This window comes from Crocodylus siamensis, chromosome 10 (genome assembly GCF_052110815.1).
Source record: "Crocodylus siamensis isolate JL-2025a chromosome 10, ASM5211081v1, whole genome shotgun sequence".
NCBI classification, from domain to species: Eukaryota; Metazoa; Chordata; order Crocodylia; family Crocodylidae; genus Crocodylus; species Crocodylus siamensis.
In genome coordinates, this window is record NC_143404.1 from 33,144,294 (window position 1) to 33,170,703 (window position 26,410).

Genomic DNA, 26,410 nt, shown 5'->3' on the forward strand with positions numbered 1-26,410 from the left:
TTTTGGAGTCTTATTCCCTGGAAGCCTGATCTAGCCAGCAATCAAATACATTGACTGGTAAGAGTCCTCAAGAAAAAGCAACAAGCTAAGAATTTAATAGGATCAAATTTTTAAAAGGTTTCACTGCCTGTTTTGTGGAACTGGAGTTCTTGTCTCCAACACAGGGAGTTGGTCACAGTTTTGGCAGACAGGAATACTTAAAGATAAAAACAAGATAAAGTAACAAGCACACAAAACTCTACTTAGCTGGCTTCAGAATGGCTTGAAATTCAGGTAGAGCCCTCTATACTTTCCGCAGCCCATTCCTCGTATCCTGGATAGAACCCAGCTCTCCTTCAGAAGGGTCTGGAGGAGCCTCCGCACCAACTGCAATCCAACATTCTGAGAAGGCCAGCTGGCCTGCAACAACTGGGCCAGTAACTGCACATCCCCAAGCAGGGTGCTGGACACGTGGCATGCTCTGGGTGGTGTTCTGCAGCCAGGAAGAAAGGCAGCATTCTTCTTAACCCCTACTTCTCCTAGAGGAGCAGGAGCCATCTCCAATCACAAACACAGAATACCTGGGGTGTCTCCATTGCCAGACAGCTGAAAATAGTTCCTCCTTCTTAGACTAATCTAAGCCTCCAGAATACAACACAGGCTCACGAGAGTACCACAAAGACAACAAAATACCTTTCTGAAAAGGGAAAAGATCTGCTCCAAGAGTTACTTTGGTTAGTAATTCTTTATTGCCATGTGCCGAAAGCAGACACTTTGTTTTTCCTCCCAACCTGGCTTGCTTGCATTACGTATCCCAGCCCTCAACAAAGCTTTTATTTTCAGCCGAAATCTGAATCACTGAAGGCATCTGCTTGTTTCAACATTCTGCTTAAACAAAAGAACAGCAGAATCTCGTGAAGAATGCCAAACCTTCAGCCCTTCCCTCCCAGCTGGCAATATTGAAGCCACTACAAGTGAAGGAAAAGTATCAGACAGTTTCCAAACTGACACCCGTGCCCAGTGTGCTGAACTTTGCTTGGGTGCAGTCATGCAGTGGTTACTTTGTGTACAAACCTAATGCTCCCCTGAATTTCAGGTAAGCTGAGAACATACCCACCTTCAGGAACTTCATCTTGAACCGTGGCTGCCCAAAATACACCACACAGCAACCGCCAGACTTGCTTAGTGATATGCCTGCATCTCAGGTTACAGACTACTAGTGCTAGGATAGCTCGCTTTTCGCCAAGAAAAGTATCCAGTTACTACCAACATGCACTAACAGCTAGTTAACTTATCATAACGGATTGAAGCCTAGGTATAAAAATGGCCCCTGCATCTGAAGGCTCACATCATGGGACACCATCATATTTCTGATGCTCTAGGTAATTCAGGGAGCCTTTGGGTTCTAGAGCCTCCAACTTCATCCAGAAGTCTTTGCAGATTTCTTTGCTAGGACATGTCCCAGCAAAGAATTCAGATACTAGAGCAAGCTTTGGGGATCTGGCCCGAAATCCCGTCTCCCACAGCAGCCAAAACGGCGCCTCAGGAGACAGCGCAGCAAACCCCGCAACTGATCACAACAAACGGCAGGCCCATGGAGTGAGAAACCAGCCCCACTTTAACCAAGGACAGAGGCTCCTGACAGGGTCCCCCCTGCCATGGTACTTCATGGCTGAGTGCTCCCACCCAGGCAGAGGTGATAGGACACCAATGGCAGCAGGGAGAGCTGTGCCTGCTGCCTGCCCAGCCCCATTACAGAGATGTTGCAACAGAGATGTGGCCCCTGCTCCCTGCCCACACCGCACACCCAGAGAAGTCAACCCTTGCGGCCCCGACATGGTGCGGCCAGGGGACAGGCGCTCCCCGCTGGGGCCTCGCCCTGCGGCGGCGCTCCCCGCCGGCGGGAGAGCCTGCGGCCGCCCCGCCCCGCCCCCGGAACAGGCTGCCGCCCGGGCGAGGGGGAGGCCGCAGGCAGTGATCGCCCCCCCGTCCGCTCCCGCCGCCGCCCGCGCTCACCCGCGCGCCGCCTCCAGGCTCTTGATGAGCTTCTTGATCTTCCAGATCTCCACGTTCCTGTCGGCAGCGCTGGGATCGTCCGCCATCTTCTCCCTCCGCCTCCTCCTCCCTGCGGCGGCGGCGCGGGCCCCCGGGCACAGACACAGCGGTTAGTCGCGGCCCCCGCTTGTGCCCCCCATCCCCGCCCGCCCGCCCGCCCACCCGGCGCGGCCCCCGGCGCGGCTCTCACCTCAGGCCTGGGCCCCCCGGCGGCGGCGGCGGCTCCTCCCTGCGCGGTGGCGGGGCAACAAGGGGCGCGCGGCGGCGGCTCTGACGTCGGAAACCGGCTTCTCTCCCCCTCTCGGCGCTGCATGTGTTGCAATCTGCTCACATGGGGCCTGTGACATCACTTCCGAGGGGCACCGGAGAGGAGGGGGGACGGGACGAGCGGGCGCCGCCAATCGCCGCTATCCCTTTCCCGGCTTCCTATTGGCTGTTCTCCTCGGGCCGCGCAGTCCGCGCTGCTATTGGCCAGCCTGTTCGAGCCAGGGCCCTCCTCCCGCACAGGGCATCTCGGTCTCTGCAGTTCCGCAGTGGCGGGAGGGAGCAGAGCGGCGCTCTCGGGAGCGGCTCGGATCTCGCGAGATTTCAGCAACGCCGCGTCAGGCTGAGGAGCCAGGCTTAAAGGGCAACGCGCCCGTCTCGAGGCCGTGGCTGCGGGTGGGGCCCGCCCAACTACAAGGCCCAGGCCACGTGACTCCCCACGAGCAGGGGCTGCACGGGTGGAGCAGGGCCCAGGGGTGATGTCCGGCTGAGGGCGCTCCCGCAGGTCGCAGCAGGCCTGGTCCCCAGAGTCCTGGGGCAGAGGAACTGGGCTGAGCTCATACCAGGCCCCGGCCCTGGGGCCGGAACGAGCTGCGCCACGAGCCGCCTCCCAGCCCCGAGCTAGCGCCCTCGTCCCGCGGAGGACCTGGAGGCGCCGGCAGCCGTCGGCCGGGCGCGTTGGGAGGTGCGGAGATGACCCGCGGACCCACCTGCTCGCGGCGCTGGGCAGGTGTCTGCTCCCGGGGCGCCTTAGGCGCAGGCCAGGAGCGGGGCTTTGCGGTGCTGGCAACGAACAGGTGGGATCCAGTTGTTGGGAATCCGGAGTCCGGTTTGGAGGGAGCAGCAGGCCCCGTGCTCACCTCGCCGTCTTGTTCCAGCCCAGGCGGATGGGAGCCCACCCTCCCCTGGGAAAGAGACTCCATTTCCTCACACACCTGGTACCAATCCTCACTAGGTCCAACAGACTCCTGCATAACCTTGTATTTTAGCCTGTAGCTCCATGCAGCGAGCTTTGTTGCGCTCACCAGTGATCTGCTGATCTCAGAGATTTCCGTGTTCTTTGCTGAAATGTAGGAACAACAATTTTGCCTTTTATCCAGAAGTCTGAAAACTGTTTCCAAACATCCATGAATTCAGAGCTGATCAGCACACAGCTTGTGGGTTCATATAATTGCATCAAATCTGAACTGGGGCGTTCCTCACCAATGTATCGCCTCCCCAAGCACACAGGCCCACAGCCATCTACACAATGAGAGTGCAGACACTGTGTTACTTGTTTAATCCCAGCAGTCTCCCAGCCTCAATCCCTGAATTATAAGAATAACTGCTCCTGTCGCTGGGGTCACAGTGCTCAGAAATTCATTCTTCCTTAAATTGTTAAGCATGTTTTGGAAATGCTTCTCTTTCTGTTGCAAAGATATGGCTTCACTCAATGATCTAAACCTGGTGTTTGTGCCTGGAGCGGAAGCCGAATGCTGGGTGTCCTTGGCCTGTGGATCCACGCAGGCCAACTACAGAACAGTCTCAGGAACAGGGACATTTACATAGAGCCACAGAGCAGATGCACAGCAAAGGTGTGGTCACAGAACAGAAACTCTGCTGACTTCTACAAAGGGCAACTGGGCACCCCACTCCTGTCCATACTGTACTTGCCACATCTGCACTGGAGGATGCAGCCTCTCAAGTACACAGCAAGGAGATGGAAAATAGAGAGACTGAGGTCGATCTAGACCTTTGGAAAACCAGTCGCTCTGTGAAATACAGTGGGGTTGGGATCATGCGAGAGGAACCAACCAGACAGAGAAAGGAGCTTAGGCAAGTGCAGTGTTGTATGGGTTTTTGTTTTTTTTTTTATATGCCCATATTTCCTTTCATGTTGATTCTTATACCCCCTGCTTGGAAAATGGCAGTCTTTTGCACAGCCTGAGAATGAAGCAATGGGCTTTTAAAATTGCTTTGGTATTTTACAAACACCTGCTAGTTAGAAAACAAGATGAAATTCTGGGGCCCCTGCAGGACACGTTAGGAAATTTGGTCATCACACCAGACGACAAAGCCAACATATTTAACGATTTCTTTGCCTCCATTTTCCTGAGCAGGGACCGGAACAGTCACCCCGCTGTTGGGCCCCCTCAGACTCCACAGGAGGCGCACCTAGGCCAAGGGTTAGTAAGGAATTAGTTAGGGAACTTCTGGAGGGACTGGATGTATTCAAGTCAGCTGGTCCGGACAATCTCCCTTGAGTACTGAGGGAATTGCCTGAGGTCATTGCAGCACCCCTGGCACAGATTTACGAGCACTCATGGTGCTCTGGGGTGTGGTGCCAATGTGCTTCCCATCCTCAAAAAGGGGAAGGAGGAGGACCCGGGAAACTATAGGCCGGTTAGTCTTATTTCGATCCTGGGCAAGCTTTTTGAGAGAATTATTCTGGCGTATATCCACGAGGGGCCAGCAGGGTTGATTATGCTTAGGGGCAACCAACATGGGTTCATTAGCGGCAGGTCCTGTCAGACCAACTTGGTGGCCTTCTATGACCAGATCACCAAATGCTTAGATGCAGGGGTAGCAGTGGACATAGTCTTCCTGGACTTTCGGAAGGCCTTCAACACTGTCTCTCACCCTGTTCTCATTAAGAAACTGGGGGCCTGTGGTGTCAACACCCACACAGTCAATTGGGTCGCCAACTGGCTGGAGGGCCGCACCCAGAGAGTGGTGGTGGATAGGTCATTTTCAACCTGGAGGGATGTGGGCAGTGGGGTTCCACAGGGCTCGGTCCTCGGGCCCGCACTGTTCAACATCATCAGTGACTTGGATGAGGAGGTAAAAAGCACCCTGTTCAAATTTGCTGATGACACTAACATGCGGGGGGATGTGGGCACACTAGAAGGGAGGAATAGGCTGCAATCGGACCTAGACAGGTTACAGGGGTTGGCGGATGAGAACAGGATGGGATTCAACACTGACAAGTGCAAAGTGATGCACCTGGGGAGGAACAACCGGCACCATACCTACAGGTTGGGGAACTCCCTTCTTGTCAGTACAGAGGCGGAAAAGGATCTTGGAGTCATCATTGACTCCAAGATGAACATGGGCCAGCAGTGTGGGGAGGCAGTCAGGAAGGCCAGCCGTACCTTGTCATGCATCCACAGATGCATCTCAAGCAGGTCCAAGGAGGTGATCCTCCCCCTCTATGCGGCACTGGTCGGGCTGCAGCTGGAGTACTGCGTCCAGTTCTGGGTGCTGCACTTCAAGAGGGATGTGGACAACATGGAGAGGGTCCAGAGGAGGGCCACTCGCATGATCGGGGGCAACAGGGCAGGCCCTATGAGGAGAGGCTATAGGACCTGAACCTGTTCAGCCTCCACAAGACAAGGCTGAGGGGGGATCTAATGGCCTGTTGGAAACTAGTCAGAGGGGACCAGCAGGCACTGGGGAAGTCCCTGTTCCCCTGAGCTTTGCCAGAAGTGACCAGGAATAATGGTTACAAGCTGGCAGAGGGTAGATTTAGGCTAGATATCAGGAGGCACTTCACGGTCCGGGCGGCTAGGATCTGGAACCAACTTCCAAGAGAAGTGGTGTTGGCTCCTACCCTGGGGGTCTTTAAGAGGAGGCTAGATGTACACCTTGCTGGGGTCGTTTGACTCCAGTACTCTTTCCTGCCATGGCAGGGGGTTGGACTAGATGATCTACTCAAGTCCCATCCGACCCTAGAAACTATGAAACTAAAGGAGTAGTGTTGGCCATAACACATCAGAAAGGCCTTCTGCACAAGAACAATGTGATCTGTATGCTAGGGCATCTCCTCATAAGTGACTTGAGAACACTGAGTGGTACCTTTGCAGGTGAGTTCCTGGGCAGTGGAGGTAAGTACTTGACAATTTTTTTATTTTAATTTTTAATTTTTTTAAAAAGCAGAGACAAAGCTTTACCCACAAGTAAATATCTAAAGGTAGGACCCCAGTGTGAATGGATCTCTTGTGAGAGGTGGTATGTCTAGCCCAGGGTTTTCACTTTTCTTTAGCTTGCAATGTAAACAGGGTAGGTGAGTGTTTTGATCACGTATATGCAGGTATCTTTTTATCCTGGAGGACAATTTCTAAATACATTTTCTGGCAGCCATTCTTTAATCCTCTCCCTGGGATTTCTAAGAACAGCAGTTTTGTTTCTTCCACCATGATAAGATGTCTTATGCCACTCTAGGATGAGTCCCAGTGGCACCATCACTATGAACAGCCAGGCAGCAGACAAATTGAGCTGACTCCAGGATGTCTTATAAGCAACTGCTTTCTCAAGGCCTTTTTCCTCTCTGAGTGAGCTATCAGCTATCACCTCCCACATTGGTAGTAAGTTATCAACAGTCACTGCCCTGTTCCTATACTCCCAACTTGGGACACTTCCACCAACTCTTCTCCCTTATGAAATTTCAGGGACTCTGTACACTATCACCAGGCCTGCAGCTGCACAGAGGTCCTGAAGCAGGTGCCCAGAGAAAAGGCTGCCCCTTTGCTTATGGCCCTTAAGCTCTGTAAAGGGAAATATCTTAGGGAGGAGTCCTCACAGTTATCTCATCCTTTCCACTACTACTATACGTCTAACAAACTCTATCTGTATTTTATCAGTGTGCTTGGCTGGAGCGTCTTTCTGAAGTAGGGCCTCCATAACCACTGAAAAACTGATCTACACGAGACAAAAAGATGTTCAAGGGCTGACAGGGCCTCTGGGTATTTCAGCTACACAGAGACAGAGCGAAGAGACTGGTGGAGGGACCACCTGCTGGAGAAACCAGGCAAGGACCAGGGATGGAAGGACCAACCCTTGAAGAAACAGGCAGGCTGGGAGGTACCAAAGCCAGTACTCAAGGACACCCTGCCACTCTGTAGGGAACACACTTCAATGTTTAAATTCAGCAGAGACCAGTGCCAGGTGCTGCTCTTAAGGAGAAGTACAAAAGAGTGAAAAAACTGGCTAGGCGGCAGCATAGCAGAAAGGAACCTGTGGTTAGAGTGGATCACAAAGTCTGAAAGGCATGAATATGATGTTGTAAAAAAAGTAAATCTCATTCCAGAGGTAATTCCAGAATCATAAGAGGTTTGAAAAACATGATGTACAAGGAAAGGTTGAGGGAGATGAGTTTGTTTGTTCTAGCATAGAAAAGGGGAGATGTGATAAAAGTCATGTAGTACATAAAAGGTTGTAATAAAGAGGACTGTGGTCAGTTGTCTATTATGGCCACTGTGGAGATAAGAAGAATTTGACTTGATCTTGCTGCAAAGCAGGTTTAAGCTGTATACAGAAGAAAGTGTCATGAAATCCTGTAGCAGGCTCCCTACCTAGGGACATTGTGGAATCTCCTTCATTGGAGAGTTTTAAGAATAGATTAAATGAACATCCATCAGGGATGACTTAGGCATATTTGACCCTGCCTCAGTGCAGGGGGTTGTACTAGTTACGTTTGTGAAGAATCTTCAAGCCCAACCTTTCTGTGAATCTGCATTCCAGACTGTCATTGAATGAAATGCCCAAAGGGCCCCTCAGCAGCTCCCTTGCACACCACTCTGTGTTCTGTGAACCTAATGCCTCTCCCAGTGCATGGTGTAGGCATTTTCACCACCACCTGTTCCAATCCATGTCTGTGAAACAAGTAAAACTAAACCTATAGAAGGCTTTGATCAGTATAGGCTCCACAAGAACCTTGCACTTTCCTTGCTGTTGTTCAGACGTATAGCTTCTTGAGTTAGGGCAGCAAAAGATCAGGCTCAGTCCCGGGAACCAATTTCAACACTAGAAACAGGATTGGAAGAGGCCTCCTGGGTCATCATACTCATTTTCCTGCATTTGTAAGTAACTGTTAACCATAGGATCTCCAAAATCACCACTTCAAACCCGCACCCACAGCTGCAAGGCACAACGCTTGGAACACCACTACAATATGCTACAAGTTAGAAGGAAAGATGAGGGCGCTGGCAATGCCCTGCCACCTCATTGACAAGGAAGTAGTTGACTAATACACACCAGGAAGATCCTAGGAAAAGGATCGTGACCTATACTACAGAGGAAGGTAAAACCCCTGCAGTCTGTGGTAATTTGTCCTAGGAGAAAAATTTCTGACCCCAAATTTAACAATTGGACAGGCCCTGAGCAGAACAGCAAAACCCTCTAGCTAGGAACCTCTGAGTTTCTAGTGGCAGCAGGAGTATCAGCATACCACAGTCGACATGAACATAGTGATTTGGGAAGAATGCTAAAATAATCTCTTTTTCTGCTCTCAGAGGCAAAGTGTGCAAGGAGGAGGCCAGAGTGGAGCTATGCATCCTATGTATTGTCCCTCCTCAGTTTGGAAAGGCTACTGATTTAAAACACCCTGTTTCCTAAATAGCAGAATCTATGTAATGGGTTTGCACTCCTGTGTGGTGACTGCCCCTGCTAGAGCTTTTTTATACCTGAACTAGTTGGCCACTGCATAACTACAGTTTAGGGTTGCAGATTCCAGAGTGGGATTACTGCCCACGTTTTGACTGCCAAAGTAGCTGTCATTTCAATGCCTCCATGCTGAAGGGCTGGGCAGAGCCCAGCACATAATTCTAGGAATACAGCTTTTTTCATTTGAAAGATCTGCAGCCAGTGCCGATCCCAGCATATACAACTGGGCTGAGCCCAGCACACAACTCTAGGAATACAGCTTTCTTCATCTGAAAGTTCTGCAGCCAGTGCTGATCCCCCAGAACTGCTCTGCAGTGCAATCCTGCTACTCAGTGCTTGTTTCATGTGCCAAGAAATTCCACTCTACAGTGTTTAGCAGGTCAGCGAGTGCCTGTAGCACCCACCCATTCTCAAAAAGTCCTGTGTCATCCTCCTCAAATCCCCAGTTGCTGTTTATAGTAAGTATTAGTGCCATTTCAGTTCTTCAAGTTTTGAAGAATCAAGCAATCTGTAAAATGAGAATTCTGGTGCTGGGGCAGGATTCATGTTGAAAAGGTGGATGCAGAGAACATGGTGGGATAGAGAAAAGATAGTTGTTTAGGTACTGATTCCCTGGATGCTGCACAAAAATATGCCACATTGATTACACTGACTGATGGTATGAGGGACACTGGGATGCCTATATCTGTATAAGCATGATAATGTACTACTATAGTGCACCACAGCTTCAGCAGTCACTGCTGCATATGGTGAAGTGGTGAAGCTCCAGTCTAATTGCCCAGGTCTGTATGTTCTGTTGACCTAGAGCAGGGGTGTCAAACAACGGGCCCCAGGCCTCATCCAGACTGCAAGGGCTCCTCCTAATCTGTCCATCAGGCAGCAGTGTGGGTTCAGGCCAGGCAACTACAAATAGCCATCCTCATGCAGCACGAAGCTGGGGCCATGCAGTGACATAGAGTTCTGACCAGGCAGTGACCTGGAGCTGGGTCACGCAGCAGCACAGAGCTATACTGGGCCAGAGAAGACAAATGCTTCTGGCTCTGTGCTGCATGAATATGGCTCCAAGCAGCCATACACTCCTGGATCCATGCTGCTGCATGCCCTTGACACTTCCAACACGTCAGAGCTCCATGCCATTGGGCAGCAACATGGAGTTGAGGATATGAGGCTGTACAGAGCCATGTTCATGCAGCTGTACCTCCTCAGCTCCATGCCACTGCCCAGCGACACAGAGCTCTGGTCAGGTGGCAGCATCAGGAATGTGGCTGCATAGAACTACAGGGCATGCACTTCTGGTGGCCCACATTGCAATGGTTCCATGGCCAAATCCAGCCTGTGTGATTTTTCCAAGGCTGAATCCAGCTTGTGGTATCCAGCCTGTTTGAGACCCCTGGTCCAGAGCACTGTCTGTTGTAAGCCAACCCAACAAAAGGCAGCATAACTTCTAAATTCAGATAAACCCTCAGTGCAATCCAGTAAATACCATCCACAAAACAGTTCCTACTTCACTTACAATGCAGGCAGCTCTAAGGATTTTAAAAGGTGTTAAATTGCTATAGAGTTTTCTGTTGAAGTAATTTAATTCAACTGAAAAATAATCATCCAGTGTAGACAGGCCTGCTATGTGCCTAGTCCTCTGATTTCCTGGATTCCACTCTGAGCCATTGCATTGCTTAAATCAAACTAATACAGATAAATTATTTGACAAACTGTGTAGCTCCATTTCCCATGAAGAAGACACTCATCCACTTCACAGATGGATGGAGTGATGATGATGAAGAAAGCTGGCCAACGTCACAGATCAAATCAGTAACAGAGAAGCTAGCAGCCAACCCTAGATTCCAGAAAACACTCCCTCACATAGTGCACCCTTCCTGGTTCAGAAAGACAAAAATCACCAGAGCTCTGCTTGAGCCTATTTAAGCCTATGAAGTTGTCAGACTATGGAAACAGTTCTTGTATCTTTGATGCCAGGCCGCAGAGTTGTGTGTGAAACAACTCAGACTCCAAATATTTCCATACTAATTAATGCTAATGATTCTTCTTTTCTCCTTCTTCCATATTTTTGGATGTGGGGATAGTAAGGAGATTTGCTCAAAAGGGAAGGAAAGAGATTGGCAGGATGAAGACAACAAGGCAGGAGAGATCATAAGAGGAGCAGTTACAGAATGAAGCCGAGTTGAAGAAATTGGCAGGAGTGGGATTTTGATTCTGCAGTATGACACATTCAGACTTTAAGTAAATGATTACTTAAAATAACATGTTTCTCTTCTGACCCAATGGGTGTTAGGCTCATGGCAAGGTATAACTTTTATGAGCTCCCTGGCTCAACAGCTCCAACTGGCTGGACTGATGTTAAGGCACAATCCTTTGTGAGATCACTGGACAAACATCTCTTGATCTGATGTTAAGGCAAGGCACTGGCACCACGGGAAAGGTTTCTGTTGATAAGTGCCTCAGCACCTCTACCTTGTTGGGTTGATTTCAAGAGACAGATTTCTAAGAGGTTATTGGACCAGCACCTGTAGCTTGGTGGTTTTATATGAAAGCCCAGACATCTGGGATGTCTGTGGCTCAGCACTTCTAGCCTCAAAGAAAGTGCATTGACTGGCTACATACCTCTGTCTGAATCAAGGCAGAAGATGTCAACTTGCATCTATGCTGGAAAAAGGTGGGCTTACATCCATGTTACTGATGTGTTAGTCAACCGCAGCTTACTTTGACCTCATTTCTTAATCTAGACAAGGCCACAGTTACTAGCAGTAATTGGGGTTGGGTATATTTATCTGAATGAAGCATTAGTGGCATATTTAGGACAGCCCAGAATGTGTGAAAGCTGCAGTGATGGGAATTTCACTGGGTCAAGTTCCAAGTTTCTCAGTTGCACTGCAAGGCCTAGGTAAGAAGCCTGGGAGCAGCCAACTCCCTCTCCAACGAGTGATGCCCAACATGGAGGCTGTAACTGTATTTGCCTTCATTATTCCTTCTGCTCACTTGCAGCCCTTGGTAACATATTTACTGAGCAGCAGTAAGAAGTTTTAAGTGCCACTGAAATAGTGCTCAGCTTGCTCAGACTTTGAAATATGGTACTAATGAACATTCAGTGTCCATGGTGACTTAGCAAAATGTATCAGCAGGTGCTGTAGGCCCAAACATGCCCAAAGAGGAGCCTCCATGCATACTTCCTCCACTTCTTTGTCCTTTGGGTGCTAACTGCACTCTGACACCCCTGTGGACTCTCCATCTGGGCTCCGAGCTGAGTGCATTGCAAGGCAAAAAGAGTTCTGTTCTGGGTTCCAGCCAGCGTAGGAGGCCCTAACTTCCTACCACATGGTTTATTTTGCTAATTGTTGCCCCTTAGAGCTCTAGCTGTCAGGTGCTTTCATCATGGATTAGGACACAAACTAGCAGGCATGAAAGTACTGGGACCAAACCAAACCTATTAAGCAAATAAATGTGTCTCGTGTCATAACCTAGGAAGGGTGACATGGGCTCTAAAGGGCTGCTGAAGGGAAGGAATGCCAAAGTTGAGTGTCATAGGTGAGAAGTCCCTACCTGCAGCCCCATGTAAGTGCCTCCCAGCCAGGACAGGCTGGACTCTCAACTTCCCCATGCCCACACTGTTTAGGTAAGGGGAATCCATCTCCTGCAGCAAGACAGATACCAGAGGGAACCAGTATCTGGCCCAAGGATGAAAATGAAAGTTTAACTCCTCCTCTTTCCTGCCTTCCTTGAAAGCTCCGACCTGAAATGGGCCACCTGGTTTGGGCTAACTCAGAATACACCTGGGACAGACAGACCCAGGGCTGTCAGGAGACCCTGAATAAATGGACAAGGCATCACCAGTTTCAACAGTGGAACTGCACAGACTCAGAAGCTCTGACAACTCCAATACCAGGCACAGTAATGTTGGTCATAGATTACTCTTACAAAGCACTTTTCAACAGCAGGTCTCAATGTACTTTTCAAGGACAGTCAGTAGCACTATTCCCATTTTGCAGATGGGGGAAATGAAGGCACAGAGGAAGCCATGATTTGTCCAAGATCCTCCAGCATGCCAGTGTGAAGCCAGACACACAATCCAGGTGTCCTATCTCCTACCGCAGTGCTCTATGTCAGCCAGAACCAACCTTTCTGGCAGGTGTGCCACAAATTGCCCTGTGCTCCCTGCCTGATCTGGTGCTGTGCTTTCTGTACCCTCCCACATCTGCCTGTTCTCTCCCATCCTGCTGCAAGTCACATACAGAGGCTGCTCATGCCACTTATGTCACACACACATGCTGCAGGTTGGACACCCCTGCTCAAATCCATTCTACCCTCCGCCCCACCTTGAGTCTTGAAAACTGTGGGAGGAGCATTCATGTGACCTAGCAGTAGTACTAAATGCTGCTCTAAGGTCCATGTTTTTGTGGGGGAGAGTTATAGCTAGCTCCATAAGGAAGGGACTTCCAAGCACACACAGGAAGGTGGAGAGTGCTTATTAAAAGGGAGCAATGGATACCCATGAAGACCCTGAGAGAGCCAGTCTTTCTGCTTTGCTTGGTACTATGGGAAGTTCTACACCAGCAGGTCCACTGTTTTGATGCTATAGGTTATCTTTGCAGGGACCTTCCTCCTAAATGAGGGTCTTATGTATACTGGGGCTTTCTCTTATGTTATCCACTGTGTGTTCAGGGAGCCCTTCAACCCAAGTGGCTTCAGTCTACCAGGAATGAGTCAACTGCAGCAGAGGAACTGCTTCCTTAGCTTAAGTTGCTTGTCTTGGGCAGCTATTGCCTGTGTTCTTGAGCTGACTTTTGTATCCCTGAAAGAAAGGCTGTATTTGTGCTGTTTGCCCAGTCCACTGAGTGTTGCAGCCCCTCCAGTAGTGCAGTCCCCAGCAGAACCCAGCTGTGCTGTGGATTAACAGCCTCAGCATGAGCCTCTCCAGTCCTTTCCACTAGCAGGTGGCTCTGCTTACATGTCAGTTCCCAAAATGAATCACTGAGTTACTGTCCAAGTAACAAATGAAAAGTTTCAGAACCAGAAAGGAGTTTCCCCCAGATGAGTTGAGACAGCAATTTCCATAAACACACATTAACAACAGCCTGACTGCCTGCTGGAAACGGGCCCAGTGCACTCCCTTTATTCAGTGCTGGCTTTAACACACTTGTGCTGCCCCAAAGTGCTGGCTTCGGGTAGCGGGGGATGTTCATGCTGCTTAAACAAAGCAGTTAAATGCAGTTCTGTTCACATGTAGTTGCTTCTTCTAGAAGACCAGAAGCATCTGCCCAATATAGGAAGTATCCCATACCATCACAGGGCTACTGCATGTACGAAAGCATTAGACCGGTCTGTTTGATCAGCTTCTGTGCGTTTGCTGGCTCTTCCATTCCTACCTCAGCTGATGAGGCTTCATCAGGAAAAAAAAAAAAACAAAAAACAACAGGTGCATAAGGTTTGCCCCAATTAAAAAAACCCCAAACATTGGTCCATCCATTCCAGTATTATGCCCCCAGTAGTGCTGCCTTAGGCCCAGATCCTTAGAGGTACTAAAGTGCCTAACTCCCCTTGGAATCAATGGGACTTAAGTGACTAAATACTGTTAGAGATCTGGGCCTCAGGTTCCAGAAACAGGAACCATGTAAATACATAGTTAAATAGAAGCCATTTTGCTTAATGCTTCAGAGAAAGGCCACAAAAACAAGCGCTTTGAATCTAGCTCATTCTGTTGTGCTACAGACAGAGGAAAGATTTACCTTGCATGGGAATATAGTGCTCTCATAACAGGAACAATTCTCAGGGTGAAAGAATAGTTCATGCCAATCCCAGTCAGCCCCAAATTTTTTTTGCTGAAATTTCCAGTGTGTGAGCCAGTTAGTACCAGTTGCAGTGCTGTTTGTATGATGTGGACAAGCTGTCCATTGGGAACAGGGAATACATTATTTTATGCACCACGTGTAACTACAGACTTGTACCAGCATTCCACCAAAAGGCTGTGGACTGGAGTCACACAATGAGAACTATTCTCTGTCAATACTGACCTGGCCTGGGTTTGAACTCATCCCACAGAATGGCTACACAATGTCTGTTGTAGACATGTGTGAAAGAAGGGCAGCCTCACCTTTAAGTTCCCATACTGAGACCTGGCAATATTGCTTCAGTTCCCAGTTCTACAGGTTGCTAGTGTGACCTTGGGCAAGTCCCTTAATCTCTTGGTTGCTGTGCCTTAGCCGCAGGACTTATATTTACACCAGTGGTCTTAATATTGGTGTAAACAGTTGGAACAGACCTCAGGAAATGTGCTCCACTGCAGAGTGGCAGACGGTCACCTCCAGAACCAGGGCTGCTCGCAACACAGCAGTACCAGTTCCTCCAATCTGGCTGCAGAACAGGTACGAGGGCCCTGGCAACTCTGGAGGAGAAGGAAGGAGGCGGCAACTGGAGAGGAGGCAACTCTACACTCTCCACGATCCAAGCAGGCTGAAGGAGCCAAGCAGTCCAGGAGGAAAAAGCGTGGAGTGATCGTCATAGGCGACTCCATCCTGAGAGGTACAGAGGGCCCCATCTGTCACCAGGACCCCTCAACATACAAGGTCTACTGCCTACTGGGGGCAAAGATTCAAGACGTGAAGGGGATGATCCAGGCTGTGATCCTGCCCACCGATTACTACCCCATGGTCTTAATCCATGTGGGTACTAGTGATGCAGCCAGGAGAAGCCCTGATCACCTGATGGTGGACTACCACGCTCTGGGGGGGGTGCTAAAGGAGACAGGTGCACAAGTGGTTTTCTCTTCTATCCTACCAGTGAGCGGACGTGGAAGATGACACACAACGTGCATCATGGAAACCAACTGGCGGCTTTGGGAATGATGTCTCAAGGCAGGCTTTGGCTTCCTCGACAATGATCTACACATCCTCACGGAGTGGGGCTTAGGAGTGGCCGTGATCTCTCTAGCGCCCCCTACTGTGCCAAGTAGGCGATCCAACACCCTCTTTCTCGCCCACCACGGCTTGTTGTTATATGGTTTTAGAAGGGAGGCTGCCTCTTGTCGTCTTGGACACGGTGCTAGGATTGTCAGGGCTCCTACTCTGTACAGAGTGACCTGGTGCACCCCAGCCTTATGGGCTATGCGTGCCTCCAACCTCCCCTTTAGCATGCCCCAAGCCTTGCAGATCTTCCGGACGTTATCCCGTCAATCTACCTTTCCTAGAGGCCTTCTCTAAAGGCCTCCACCCAAATGTTCGCTCTTGCCGGGCTCTCCACTCTCAGAATGCGCCCTCTCCCGGGACTTCTCTCTTACAGACAGGGCCCTACTGGGGCCTGCCTCCCATCTGTCCCACGGTCACTTACACTCGGGCCTGTGCCTAGCGCTTCCCGCAGTCACTTGCACCTTGTCACCCGCACTTCTCATGGTTGGGGCTCAGGTGGCCATAGCCATGCCTGGCCCCCTGGCCCACCGTCTGGGGTCTTACACCCTGCTCAGGCTTCTCCCAATAGGGCTCAGGCAGCCGTAACCTTACCTGGCCCCCTATTCCGTATGAGTGTGCCCTCACTGGCACCAGGAACCCCCACCCCGTTGGGGCGCTCCTATGAGGCCTCCTTCCACCCCTTATAACCTCACCCGATCCTCCGGTTCAACAATAACAAACTAGGGAATATAAGCCAAAAGCCAACCAGCTATCACTCAAAACAAACCCCCTGGCTAGAACAAAAATGCTGTGCCACCATGGCTCACCTTCCAAGCCTCCCTGTCAGGGTTCTCTCCACCCCAAACCATGCTGCAGCCGCTCGGGCGGTCAGGCTGCTCTTCTCTGCTCTGCGTCGCTCTGCACTACTGCTCCTTAGGCTGCCAGAGGGGAACTGCTACCTAGGCTTCGGCCTGGGCTGTTTATGAAGGCCCGGTCCTGCCCCCATCTGGTCACCTGACCAGTGTGGTTGCCCCAGCAACCGGCACCTGAGCTGCCCTGAAGATTGGCAGCTGCCCTTCTCCCTTCTTAGGAACAGGGCACCTGAGCGCCCCTGTGACAACCATGACAAGAGACATGCTCAGATGGGATGGGCTCCACCTTTCCCCTAAAGGTAAGCGTGTGTTTTCTTCTAGGTTGGTGGATCTCCTCCGGCGGGCTTTAAACTTGGCTCGTTGGGGGAAGGGGAAGAGGAGGGCAGAGGAAGCCTTGGACTGCCAAACCAAGCAACACCCACAAGTACAGCCCAGCCTAGACTGACGAGCGAAACATATACACAGGTAAGCAACAGGGGCCAGGGCAATGCTGAAAATAGGGGGCCAGTGCACACATCCACAGGAGGCCTCAAATGCCTCTACACAAACTCTCATAGTGTGGGAAACAAGCAGGAGGAACTTACCCTCCTGCTAGCTGACACGAACCCTGACATAGCGGGGCTCACTGAAACGTGGTGGGACCCAATGCATGACTGGGCAGTGAATATCAAGGGCTATAGGCTGTACAGGAGGGATAGGACAGGGAGGAAAGGTGGGGGCATGGCGCTCTACATTAAGGAGGAATACACATCCTTGTCAATTAGCAAAGAATCAGAGGAGCGGCACACTGAAGTGCTCTGGGTTAGGATACAAGGCAGTCGAGGGGAAAGAGATTTAACGGTGAGGGTCTACTACAGACCACCCGACCAAGGCAAAGAGCTAGACCAGGAATTTTCAAGTCAGCTCATGGAGGTAGTTAGGTCAAAGGACGCGGTCATCATGGGTGACCTGAACTTTCCAGACATCTGCTGGGAAGAGTGGTCAGCCAGGTCTGACCGCTCACGTAGGTTCCTAGCCAAAACGCAGGACCTCCATCTAACCCAAGAGGTGCACAGCCCCACCAGGGGAGATGCCTTGTTGGACCTGGTGCTAGCCATGGGTGACGACCTGGTGAGGGGGCTGTGGGTGCTTGACTACCTGGGCAACAGCGATCATCACCTGCTGGAATTCACCATCCAGCACAAGGTGGCAAAGGCCTACAGAAAGGCAGCAGCCCTAGATTTCAGGAGGGTTGACTTCAGTGAGCTAAGGAGAATAGTTGGGGAAGCACTGAGGTCCTGGAGGGGAGGGGAGGGGAGGGGAGCCAGGTGTCCAAGAAGAGTGGTCACTCCTTAAGAAGACGATCCTCCAAGCCCAAAGGGAGGTAATCCCAACACGGATCAAAGGGAACAGGAAGGCACATAAGCCCCCATGGCTCATCAGAAGCATCCGGGAATGTCTCCTAGCTAAAAGGGAGGCGCACACCCAATGGAAGGGAGGGGCCATCACCAGGGAGGACTATACTGCGGTTGCTCGGGGATGCAGGGAGGCAGTCAGGAAGGCCAATGCGGAGATGGAACTGGGACTAGCTACCCAGATCAAGGATAACAAGAAGTCCTTTTTTAAATACATGGGGGGCAAAAAGAAGGTAACGTGGAGCCCCTGCAGGAAATGCTAGGAAATTTGGTCGTCACACCAGATGACAAACCCAACATATTTAATGATTTCTTTACCTCCATTTTCCTGAGCAGGGACCGGAAGAGCCACCCCCAATCTGGGCCTCCCTTAGACCCCAGGGGAGGCGCACCTAGGCCAAAGGTTAGTGAGGAACTATTTAGGGAACTTCTGGAGGGACTGGACATATTCAAATCAGCTGGTCTGGACGATCTCCACCCTCGAGTACTGAGGGAATTGGCTGAGGTCATTGCAGGACCCCCGGCACGGCTTTACGAGCACTCGTGGTGCTCTTACGTGGTGCCAGAGGACTGGAAGAGGGCCAGTGTGGTTCCCATCTTCAAAAAGGGGAGGAAAGAGGACCCAGGAAACTATAGGCCAGTTAGTCTTACCTCGATCCTGGGCAAGCTTTTTGAGAGAATTATTCTGGCACATCTCCATGAGGGGCCAGCAGGGGAGATTTATGCTTAGGGGCAACCAACACGGGTTCATTAGCGGCAGGTCCTGTCAGACCAACCTGGTGGCCTTCTACGACCAGATCACCAAATCCTTAGATGCAAGGGCAGCAGTGGACATAGTCTTCCTGGACTTTCGGAAGGCCTTCAACACTGTCTCTCACCCTATTCTCATTAAGAAACTGGGGGCCTGTGGTGTCGACACCCACATAGTCAAATAGGTCGCCAACTAGCTGGAGGGCTGTACCCAGAGAGTGGTGGTGGATGGGTCATTTTCAACCTGGAGGGATGTGGGCAGTGGGGTCCCCCAGGGCTCAGTCCTTGGGCCTGCACTGTTCAACATCTTCATCAGTGACTTGGATGGGGGGGTAAAAAGCACCCTGTTCAAATTTGCTGATGACACTAACATGCGGGGGGATGTGGGCACGCTAGAAGGGAGGAATAGGCTGCAATCAGACCTAGACAGGTTACAGGAGTGGGCGGATGAGAATAGGATGGGATTCAACTCTGACAAGTGCAAAGTGATGCACCTGGGGAGGAAGAACCAGCACCATACCTACAAGCTGGGAAACTTCCTTCTCGTCAGTACAGAGGCGAAAAAGGATCTTGGAGTCATCATTGATGCCAAGATGAACACGGGCCAGCAGTGGGGATGCTGTCAGGAAGGCCAACCGCACCTTATCACGTATCCACAGATGCATCTTAAGCAGGTCCAAGGAGGTGATCCTCCCCCTCTATGCAGCACTGGTCAGGCCGCAGCTGGAGTACTGTGTCCAGTTCTGGGTGCTGCACTTCAAGAGGGATGTGGACAACATGGAGAGGGTCCAGAGGAGGGCCACTCACATGATCAGGGGGCAGCAGGGCAGGCCCTACAAGGAGAGGCTAAGGGACCTGAATCTGTTCAGCCTCCACAAGAGAAGGCTGAGGGGGGATCTATTGGCCTGTTACAAACTAGTCAGAGGGGACCAGCAGGCATTGGGGAAGTCCCTGTTTCCCCAAGCACTACCAGGAGTGACCAGGAATAACGGTCACAAGCTGGCAGAGGGTAGATTTAGGCTAGATATCAGGAGGCGCTACTTCACGGTCAGGGCAGTGAGGATCTGGAACCAACTTCTAAGAGAAGTGGTGCTGGCTCCTACCCTGGGAGCCTTTAAGAGGAGGCTAGATGTACACCTTGGTAGGGTCGTTTGACTGTAGTACTCTTTCCTGCCATGGCAGGAGGTCGGACTCGATGATCTGCTCAGGTCCCTTCTGACCCTAGAAACTATGACACTACAGTGGCAGTATAACTTACTCAAATGTAGTGTAGAATTACCCTAAGGAAAAATCAGTGGTAAAATCCTATTGGTATAAATTACACTGGTATATGTGTCATGTATCTTAACTTACCAAAGTAGCCATTTGCTTAAGGCAAACAAGCTCTTATCTGCTCTATTACCACCTAGTGGGTGCATCTACACGAGATGCTTAATGCACAGTAGACAAATTCTACTATGCATTAGCACATCATGGCAAAAGCCATGCTAATGTGCAGTAGACTGCATTAAGCATAACAGAAAGACTGTGTGCGTTTGCTACTGCGCAGTAGTGCTGGCTACTGTGCACTTAGCACGTCATATTAGGGGTACTCAATTTAATGCACAGTAGCAGCAGCCCATTAATGCATGTGTAGACATGCCTAGTGGCAGCTGATGAAGTAGGCCATGGCCAATAAAAGCTTAAGCCTTTCCAAATGAGTTAATTGCTATCTGTGAGATGCTACCATGCCCTGTCTTCTGCCTAATGGTAAGGTACTAAAATAGCATCTCCTGTGGCAGTTGCCTTAGGAGAGCTGGTTCTTGGTCTGTTCCCAATTCTGGCATAATTTACAAAAGTGATGCAAATTGTATCACTGCATACATGACATGCTTCTGACCCCTCAGTTCCCACCTCTGTTTATCTTGTCTACTCAGACTGAAAGCTCTTGGAGGCCTAGCTCTTATTTTCTGTGTGCAAGTGTGCACAATGTGTCTGGCACAATGTGGCCCTTGTCTCAGTTGGCAGCAGAAGTGTAACTTGACATTTTTGGTGCTCAAACTGACATGGAGGGGAACACTTGCCTCCTCACAGGTTGCTCTAGCACGGCAGTGGTGCAACAGGCTGCTTGAGCACAAACTCCCCCAACACCAGCTGTGGCGGTGGCATGGGCTCCCTGGGAGCTGCCATTCTGGTGCCCCATTTGAACTAGCACCTAGGACTGGTGCCCCACTTGCCTACCCCCTAACAAGTCTCACTACTGATTAGTGTAGTAATGACTGATGTCCCCACAGAACTTTCTAGGATTAGATCAAGTATTGCCTCATCTGTAGCTGTCTTCATCATAATAGGAATGGACAAGAGTCAGGGATGTAGACTCATGGACATTAGAGATGGAAGGGGCCTGGTTGGTCTTCCCATTGGTACTCCTTGCTGGCGCAGAACTGTTTGCTATGGAACGAATGTGACACCTCTGCCAGGTCTGTCATGCAGCACCTCTAGAATGGAACAGTGGTCACGTGGCCTGTTACGTCTGTGAAGGAGAGTGTTTCGTAGTCCTCGGCCTTTTGCTGTTAGGGAAGATTCCTTTGCATAATTCCACCTCCTGGTGCTTGATTCCAACATTCCTTACACATGTGCTGTGGGCTGCAGCTGGGTCATCAGCAGCACACAACAGCTGTCTGCATCTGGCATGAACATAAGCACTGGACCTTGACTCAGCTTTCCAGCAGCACCCATCCCTGGCTTGGGTTAATGCAAGCTGAAGATAAGCCATGCGACTGCCTGGAGTCCTTCCAAGCAGCTGAATGACAAGAGCAGGGAAGCTCCTTGCCTAATGCCCACAGAGCTCAGATAGTGCTGTCTATGGGGCCAGAGACACAATCAGGAAAGCCCAGTTAGCTCATCACACCCAGCTGGCAGCCGATCCCCAAACCCTTGTTTGGAGAGGGGCTTTTTTAAACTCTTCAGGTTGGTTTTGTCACTTGGGAGCTACACTTGGGAGACTTGTGTGCAAGAGAGTCCTTACCTCCCAAACAGCAGCCACAGAACCTCTCACATTTAGAAAGAGCATAAAGCCCATCATTTTTCCCCCAACTGGGATAGATGAAGGATACAGATGGGGGCTACTGCCACTGATTAAAGCTACATTGAAGAAAAATGCCTGAAAATTATGTGATGGAAATTATGACCCTGACCCAGTAAAGCACCTTAAACATTAGTAACATTCGTGGCTTAAAAGGGACTAGTCACATGAATAAAGGTAAATACCTATTTAAGGTTAGGTTTAGCTTCCAGGTGCCTACAGTATAAGTCAGGAGTGATTCTGCTGAAGTCAGTACAGTTACCTGCTTCACCTGACTTGGGGCAGGGAATGACAAAACAGACTTTCCACAGCTGATACTAAAAAATGGGGTGTCACTCAATGTGCAGAATTACATTCTGCTGCTCTCATATCACCAGTAGAATAAATCAGACTCTCTACCAAAAGTTGTTTTGCTACCTTGTGCCCTGAGAGTCATATAATATATGACATGTTCCAGCCCAGAGATGGCTACACTTTAAAACAGAAAAAGCGATATCTGTCTGTAGTGTAAGGGCTGATCCTGCAACCCTCTGTCCATGTCTGAAGAGGCAGTTTTGGGACTCTTCCTGATGAAAGGTGGGGGATATTATTTTAAATACAAATGCAAATATCAGGAGGAAACTAAATGGAAATTGTCTGCTTCAGACTCTTTCCACCTCCCTGCTGCCCCCAGAAGTTAACTACCAAGAGACAGGATATAACAACAGGCATTCTGCAGGGGACTGAACTGTGACTAGCTCATGCCTCTGGTAAGCGCACTTAAAAGTTTGCAGACTCGCAGGGCACAGCAGCCCCCTTGGCTCAGCAAAGAACTAGCGGACATCCTGCACCTAAGAAGAAAGACCTACAAAGGATGGAGGATGAGTTCCACCTCCAAGGAGTAATATTCTGCACTGGTCCAGACTTGCAGGGAGCGAACAAGGAAAGCCAAAGCTACGATGGAACTCCAACTGGCTACTAGTATCAAGGATAATAAGTCCTTTTTTAGATATGTGGGGATATGGAGGAAAAGCAAGGGCAACATTGGACCCTTGCTAAACCAGATGGGACTACTGACCACCGACGCCCAGGAAAAAGCCAGCCTACCAAATGGGTACTTTGCATCGCTCTTTTACCAGTCCCATCTGGCGAGTGGGCATGGCCTAGGCAGCAGCTCTGTACCTAAGAAATCATTTCAGTCACAAAGTGAGCAAACATGTTTACTGCCAGTTTGCCCCAATTCCAAGTGATATTGTACCGCAGCAAGCCATCAAACAGCATTTGCCCAAGGTCTTCCCGCCTGTACAAACAGCCGTCCACAATAGCACCATCTAGTGGTATCCAGTAACGTAACAGCTCATTCTTTCTTCCCTGGGAACAAGAACCAGAAAATCACCCTTCCCTGAGTCAGTCTGCAGGGTGCCCCCCACCCCACCTGAGAGAGGCATGTTACTCCAGGGGCATCACAGCCAGGCTCTGCACCCAGGGTGGCAGTTGCAGTGGCAGCGGAGCTGGCAGTAGCAGCAGCTGCCGTTCTTGGCCCCCTCTAAGTGGTCACCACCAGCTAGTGGCCACTCACCCGTCACTCATCATCACTCTACTGTAGTACTCCATTGCTGTCCCATTCCCCTCTAACTGGGAAGAGCTGTGCTTCATGCCCTCTACTGCAGGTTTTACAGCCCCAGCCCTACTTGTGCTGCAGACATTCCCACCTCCTGTAAGTCTGCCATCTGTGCTTGCTGCAATAATTAAGTGGGACTTTTATACAAAGCATTAAAAAAATTAAAAAGAATTATGCATCTGTAAGAAACACATTCTGAAAAAGCGCAACATTACGGTTGTATTATGCATCTTCCCCAAGGTTATGTACCAGATAAGTCTCACTGAAATTGGCCAATCCATTTTCTTTGCAAACACATAAACAAATCTCAAAGGCAGATGAACTCCTTTCCCCTCTACAGCAGCTTTGCTGGGAAATCCTTCACAGTTAGGTCCTGATGCTGAACAAAGCAGTCAGAAAATGAAGGGAGCCATGTGGGACTGGCAATAGGAATCTGCTGCTGATTCTCTGAATGGCAATGTCTCTTTACAGCTGTTTCACATACTGGAGGATACTTTCCTGCCTCCCAGATGGTGCAGAAGCCTGGTCACAGACAGTGCTACAGCAATCAGGGTTGCATGCTGCAGGCTTTCCCCTTGCTGCTGGCAGAGGATGGGGCTGTCCTGTCTCACCCCACCCCACAATCTTCGAAAGCTGCTGGGAAGGCTGTAGGATTTTCTGTCCCAAAGGCATAGCAGCCATGTAGAGGGAGAGAGAGAAATGCACCAGAAAGGCAGCTGCATGCAGCACGCTCCCCTCAGACCCAGCTGCCTCTCCCACTCTTATCCCCATCATCCCCAGACTAGTGCTCTCTTTTCCCTTCCTTACACTCTCTCCCCTTCAGTTCTTTTTCTTGTCTCCATCTTCTCATCCCAGTCACTCCCTCCTCCAACCTACCTGTCACTGCTTCCCTTGTCTAACTGCACCAGAAGGGAACACCAGGGGTAGAAAAGAGCTCTGTGAGCTAAAGGATTCTTTGCACAAGACAAATGATAGTAAACAAGCCACAAACACATGTAGACTTGAATTAGAGGCTTCCAAGCATCAGAACAATGAGATTCTGGCCTCCAAATGGGAGGACTTGGGGTGGGGGACAATAAACCTGACTGTTTGCCATAGGAAGGGGGATCAGTTAAAAAAGGGGATTATTTGAAGTGGTTCCATCAGACTCAGTGACCCAACAGATCCCTTCCAGCTGTAACTGACTGACACTAATGAGCAAAACGATAATCCTACCTAGATGCATGGGGTCATTCACTCCTCGCAGAGCACTGGCTTGTACACCTGCTGTAGGCTCCCACAGATGTCACCATACCAGTTTGTATTTCCTTTCCATTTTCTTTGCAGCCACAATGGCTAGCAACATGTTACTGTGATCATATGAAATGCAACTTTGGGAGCACAAATCTGCAGCATGGGGTTTGGTACTGTCACAAGCTGTAGACCCACAGATGTGGCTGAGGTTGTTCCTAGTTTCTTATTCATGGTTACTGTTTCCTTTTTCAAAGCAAATCCTTACACAGTTAAAAGGCTGTTAGTAATGAATTACACAGGCTAAAGAGTTGGGATTTCATCAAAATGTATATTTATTAATAAAAATGTAAAATAATATCCTATATCAAGTATATAGTTCTGAAAAAAGACCTGAAATTAGGCTGACATTATGACACAAAATCCTTTCAGATCACCCCTAACACATCTATGCTACTGGAGGATACTTCTGAATAAGTCTGAGGAGGTTGCTGCCTGACCTGAAGCTTGGTTTTTACATGCTAATCTACAACTGATAACCCCCCAGGGCTGTGAGTATATACCACTACATAAAGAACTGCATTTAGGTTGGGATTATGGGTGAAAATCCTTTTTGGTTCACCCCACAGTACAAGACTCTGCCACTGGAGGAGTCTCCCGAAGAAGCCTGGGCAGAGTCCTGCTCGACCCAAAGCTCAGTTTCTGTGCCAACACACAGCCCCCAGGCCTGAAGAAGCAGGGTTTGGGTTAGGATTACAGGTGGAAATCCTTTTTTGCTCACAGCAAAACACATCTCTGTCATTGCAGGGCTGAAGAAGCATGGTCAGAGTTCTGCCTGACCCAAAGCTCAGTTTCTTTGTGCGAGGCTGTCGACTCAGAGGCCCCAGGTCTGTGTGCTCTGTACAGTACACTACATAAATAGCATCAATAGTTTTGGGGTAGGATTATGGGTGGAGATCCTTTTTGGGTCACCTCAAAACACAGATCTGCAGGGCGCTCTCCCATCAGGGCACTTTCCTGAAGAAGTCTGTGTTGAGTCCTGCCTGACCAGAAGCTTGGTTTCAGCATGCCGGGCTGTCAACTTGCAGGCCCCAGGCCTGTGTGCTCTGTACAGAGCCCTGAATAAGGAGCTGGGTTTGCGCTGGGGTTATGAATGGAAATCCTTTACAGATCACCCCAAAACATGTCTGTGCCCATAGGTGGAAGGAGAAAAAATTATTTGGGGGGGGGCTGAGTGCGCGCACATGTGAACACACTCTACCCCACCTCACCCCAGCAGGTAAGTCTATGGGGAAAGGGGCAGGGGGAAGGGAAGGGCCATGGAGGGGCAGATCATGGCCCCTGTGGTGAGGAAGGGATTGGGGCAGAGGAAGGGGCAGGAGTGAATAGGGCCCCAGCTGGGCCCAGTGGTGAGACAATCAAAGCCTAGGTTGCTTTTTCAGGGGAATGGGGGAGGCTCCTGGTGCTGTGCATACCCTGGCAGAGGCCTGGAGGGCACATGCCCCCTCATCTGTGTGCAGGGCAGAGGTGGATGCTGCTGTGCACTGCGCTTTGTGTGCTGCAGCTGGCTCAAGAGTCATGCAACACCATGTGCATCCCGATGTGGGAAGGGCAGGGGGTGCGGTTCAGCCCAGCAGGGGCAGGTATATGGTATTGCACTACTTCCAGGGCAGCTGCAGTGGCATGCAAAGTGCAGCAGGCGGCAGCAGCCACCTCTGCCCCATGCACATATCGGGGGGCACATGCCCCCCAGGCCTCTGCTGGGGTGTGCACTGTGGCAGGAGCCCACCTCACCCCTGGACGAACTCCCCGGGCTCTGAGCATCCCACCACCCGGCCCGGCCGGGGCCCTATTCACCCCTGTCCCTGCACCACACCCTCCCACACTGT

General features: G+C 50.4%; 1 protein-coding gene and 1 long non-coding RNA gene across 2 annotated transcripts in view; one reads left to right on the forward strand and one right to left on the reverse strand.

Moving 5' to 3' along the window:
• ETF1 (eukaryotic translation termination factor 1) overlaps positions 1-2,368 on the reverse strand; it is a 33,985-nt gene extending 31,617 nt beyond the window's left edge. Inside the window, exons 1-2 of the mRNA XM_090065020.1 lie at positions 2,225-2,368; positions 1,996-2,104 (exon numbers count right to left, since the gene is read on the reverse strand). Coding sequence (XP_089921146.1) covers positions 1,996-2,081 — 86 coding nt within the window. The 5' untranslated portion in view covers positions 2,082-2,104; positions 2,225-2,368. The remainder of the gene's footprint in view (positions 1-1,995; positions 2,105-2,224) is intronic.
• Positions 2,369-2,584: 216 nt separating this feature from the next.
• LOC149856395 (uncharacterized) lies at positions 2,585-25,986 on the forward strand. Its single transcript, XR_016444472.1, has 3 exons — positions 2,585-4,113; positions 16,805-16,948; positions 24,954-25,986. It is a non-coding gene; the product is annotated as an uncharacterized LOC149856395 (long non-coding RNA).
• The last annotated feature ends 424 nt before the right edge of the window (positions 25,987-26,410 follow it).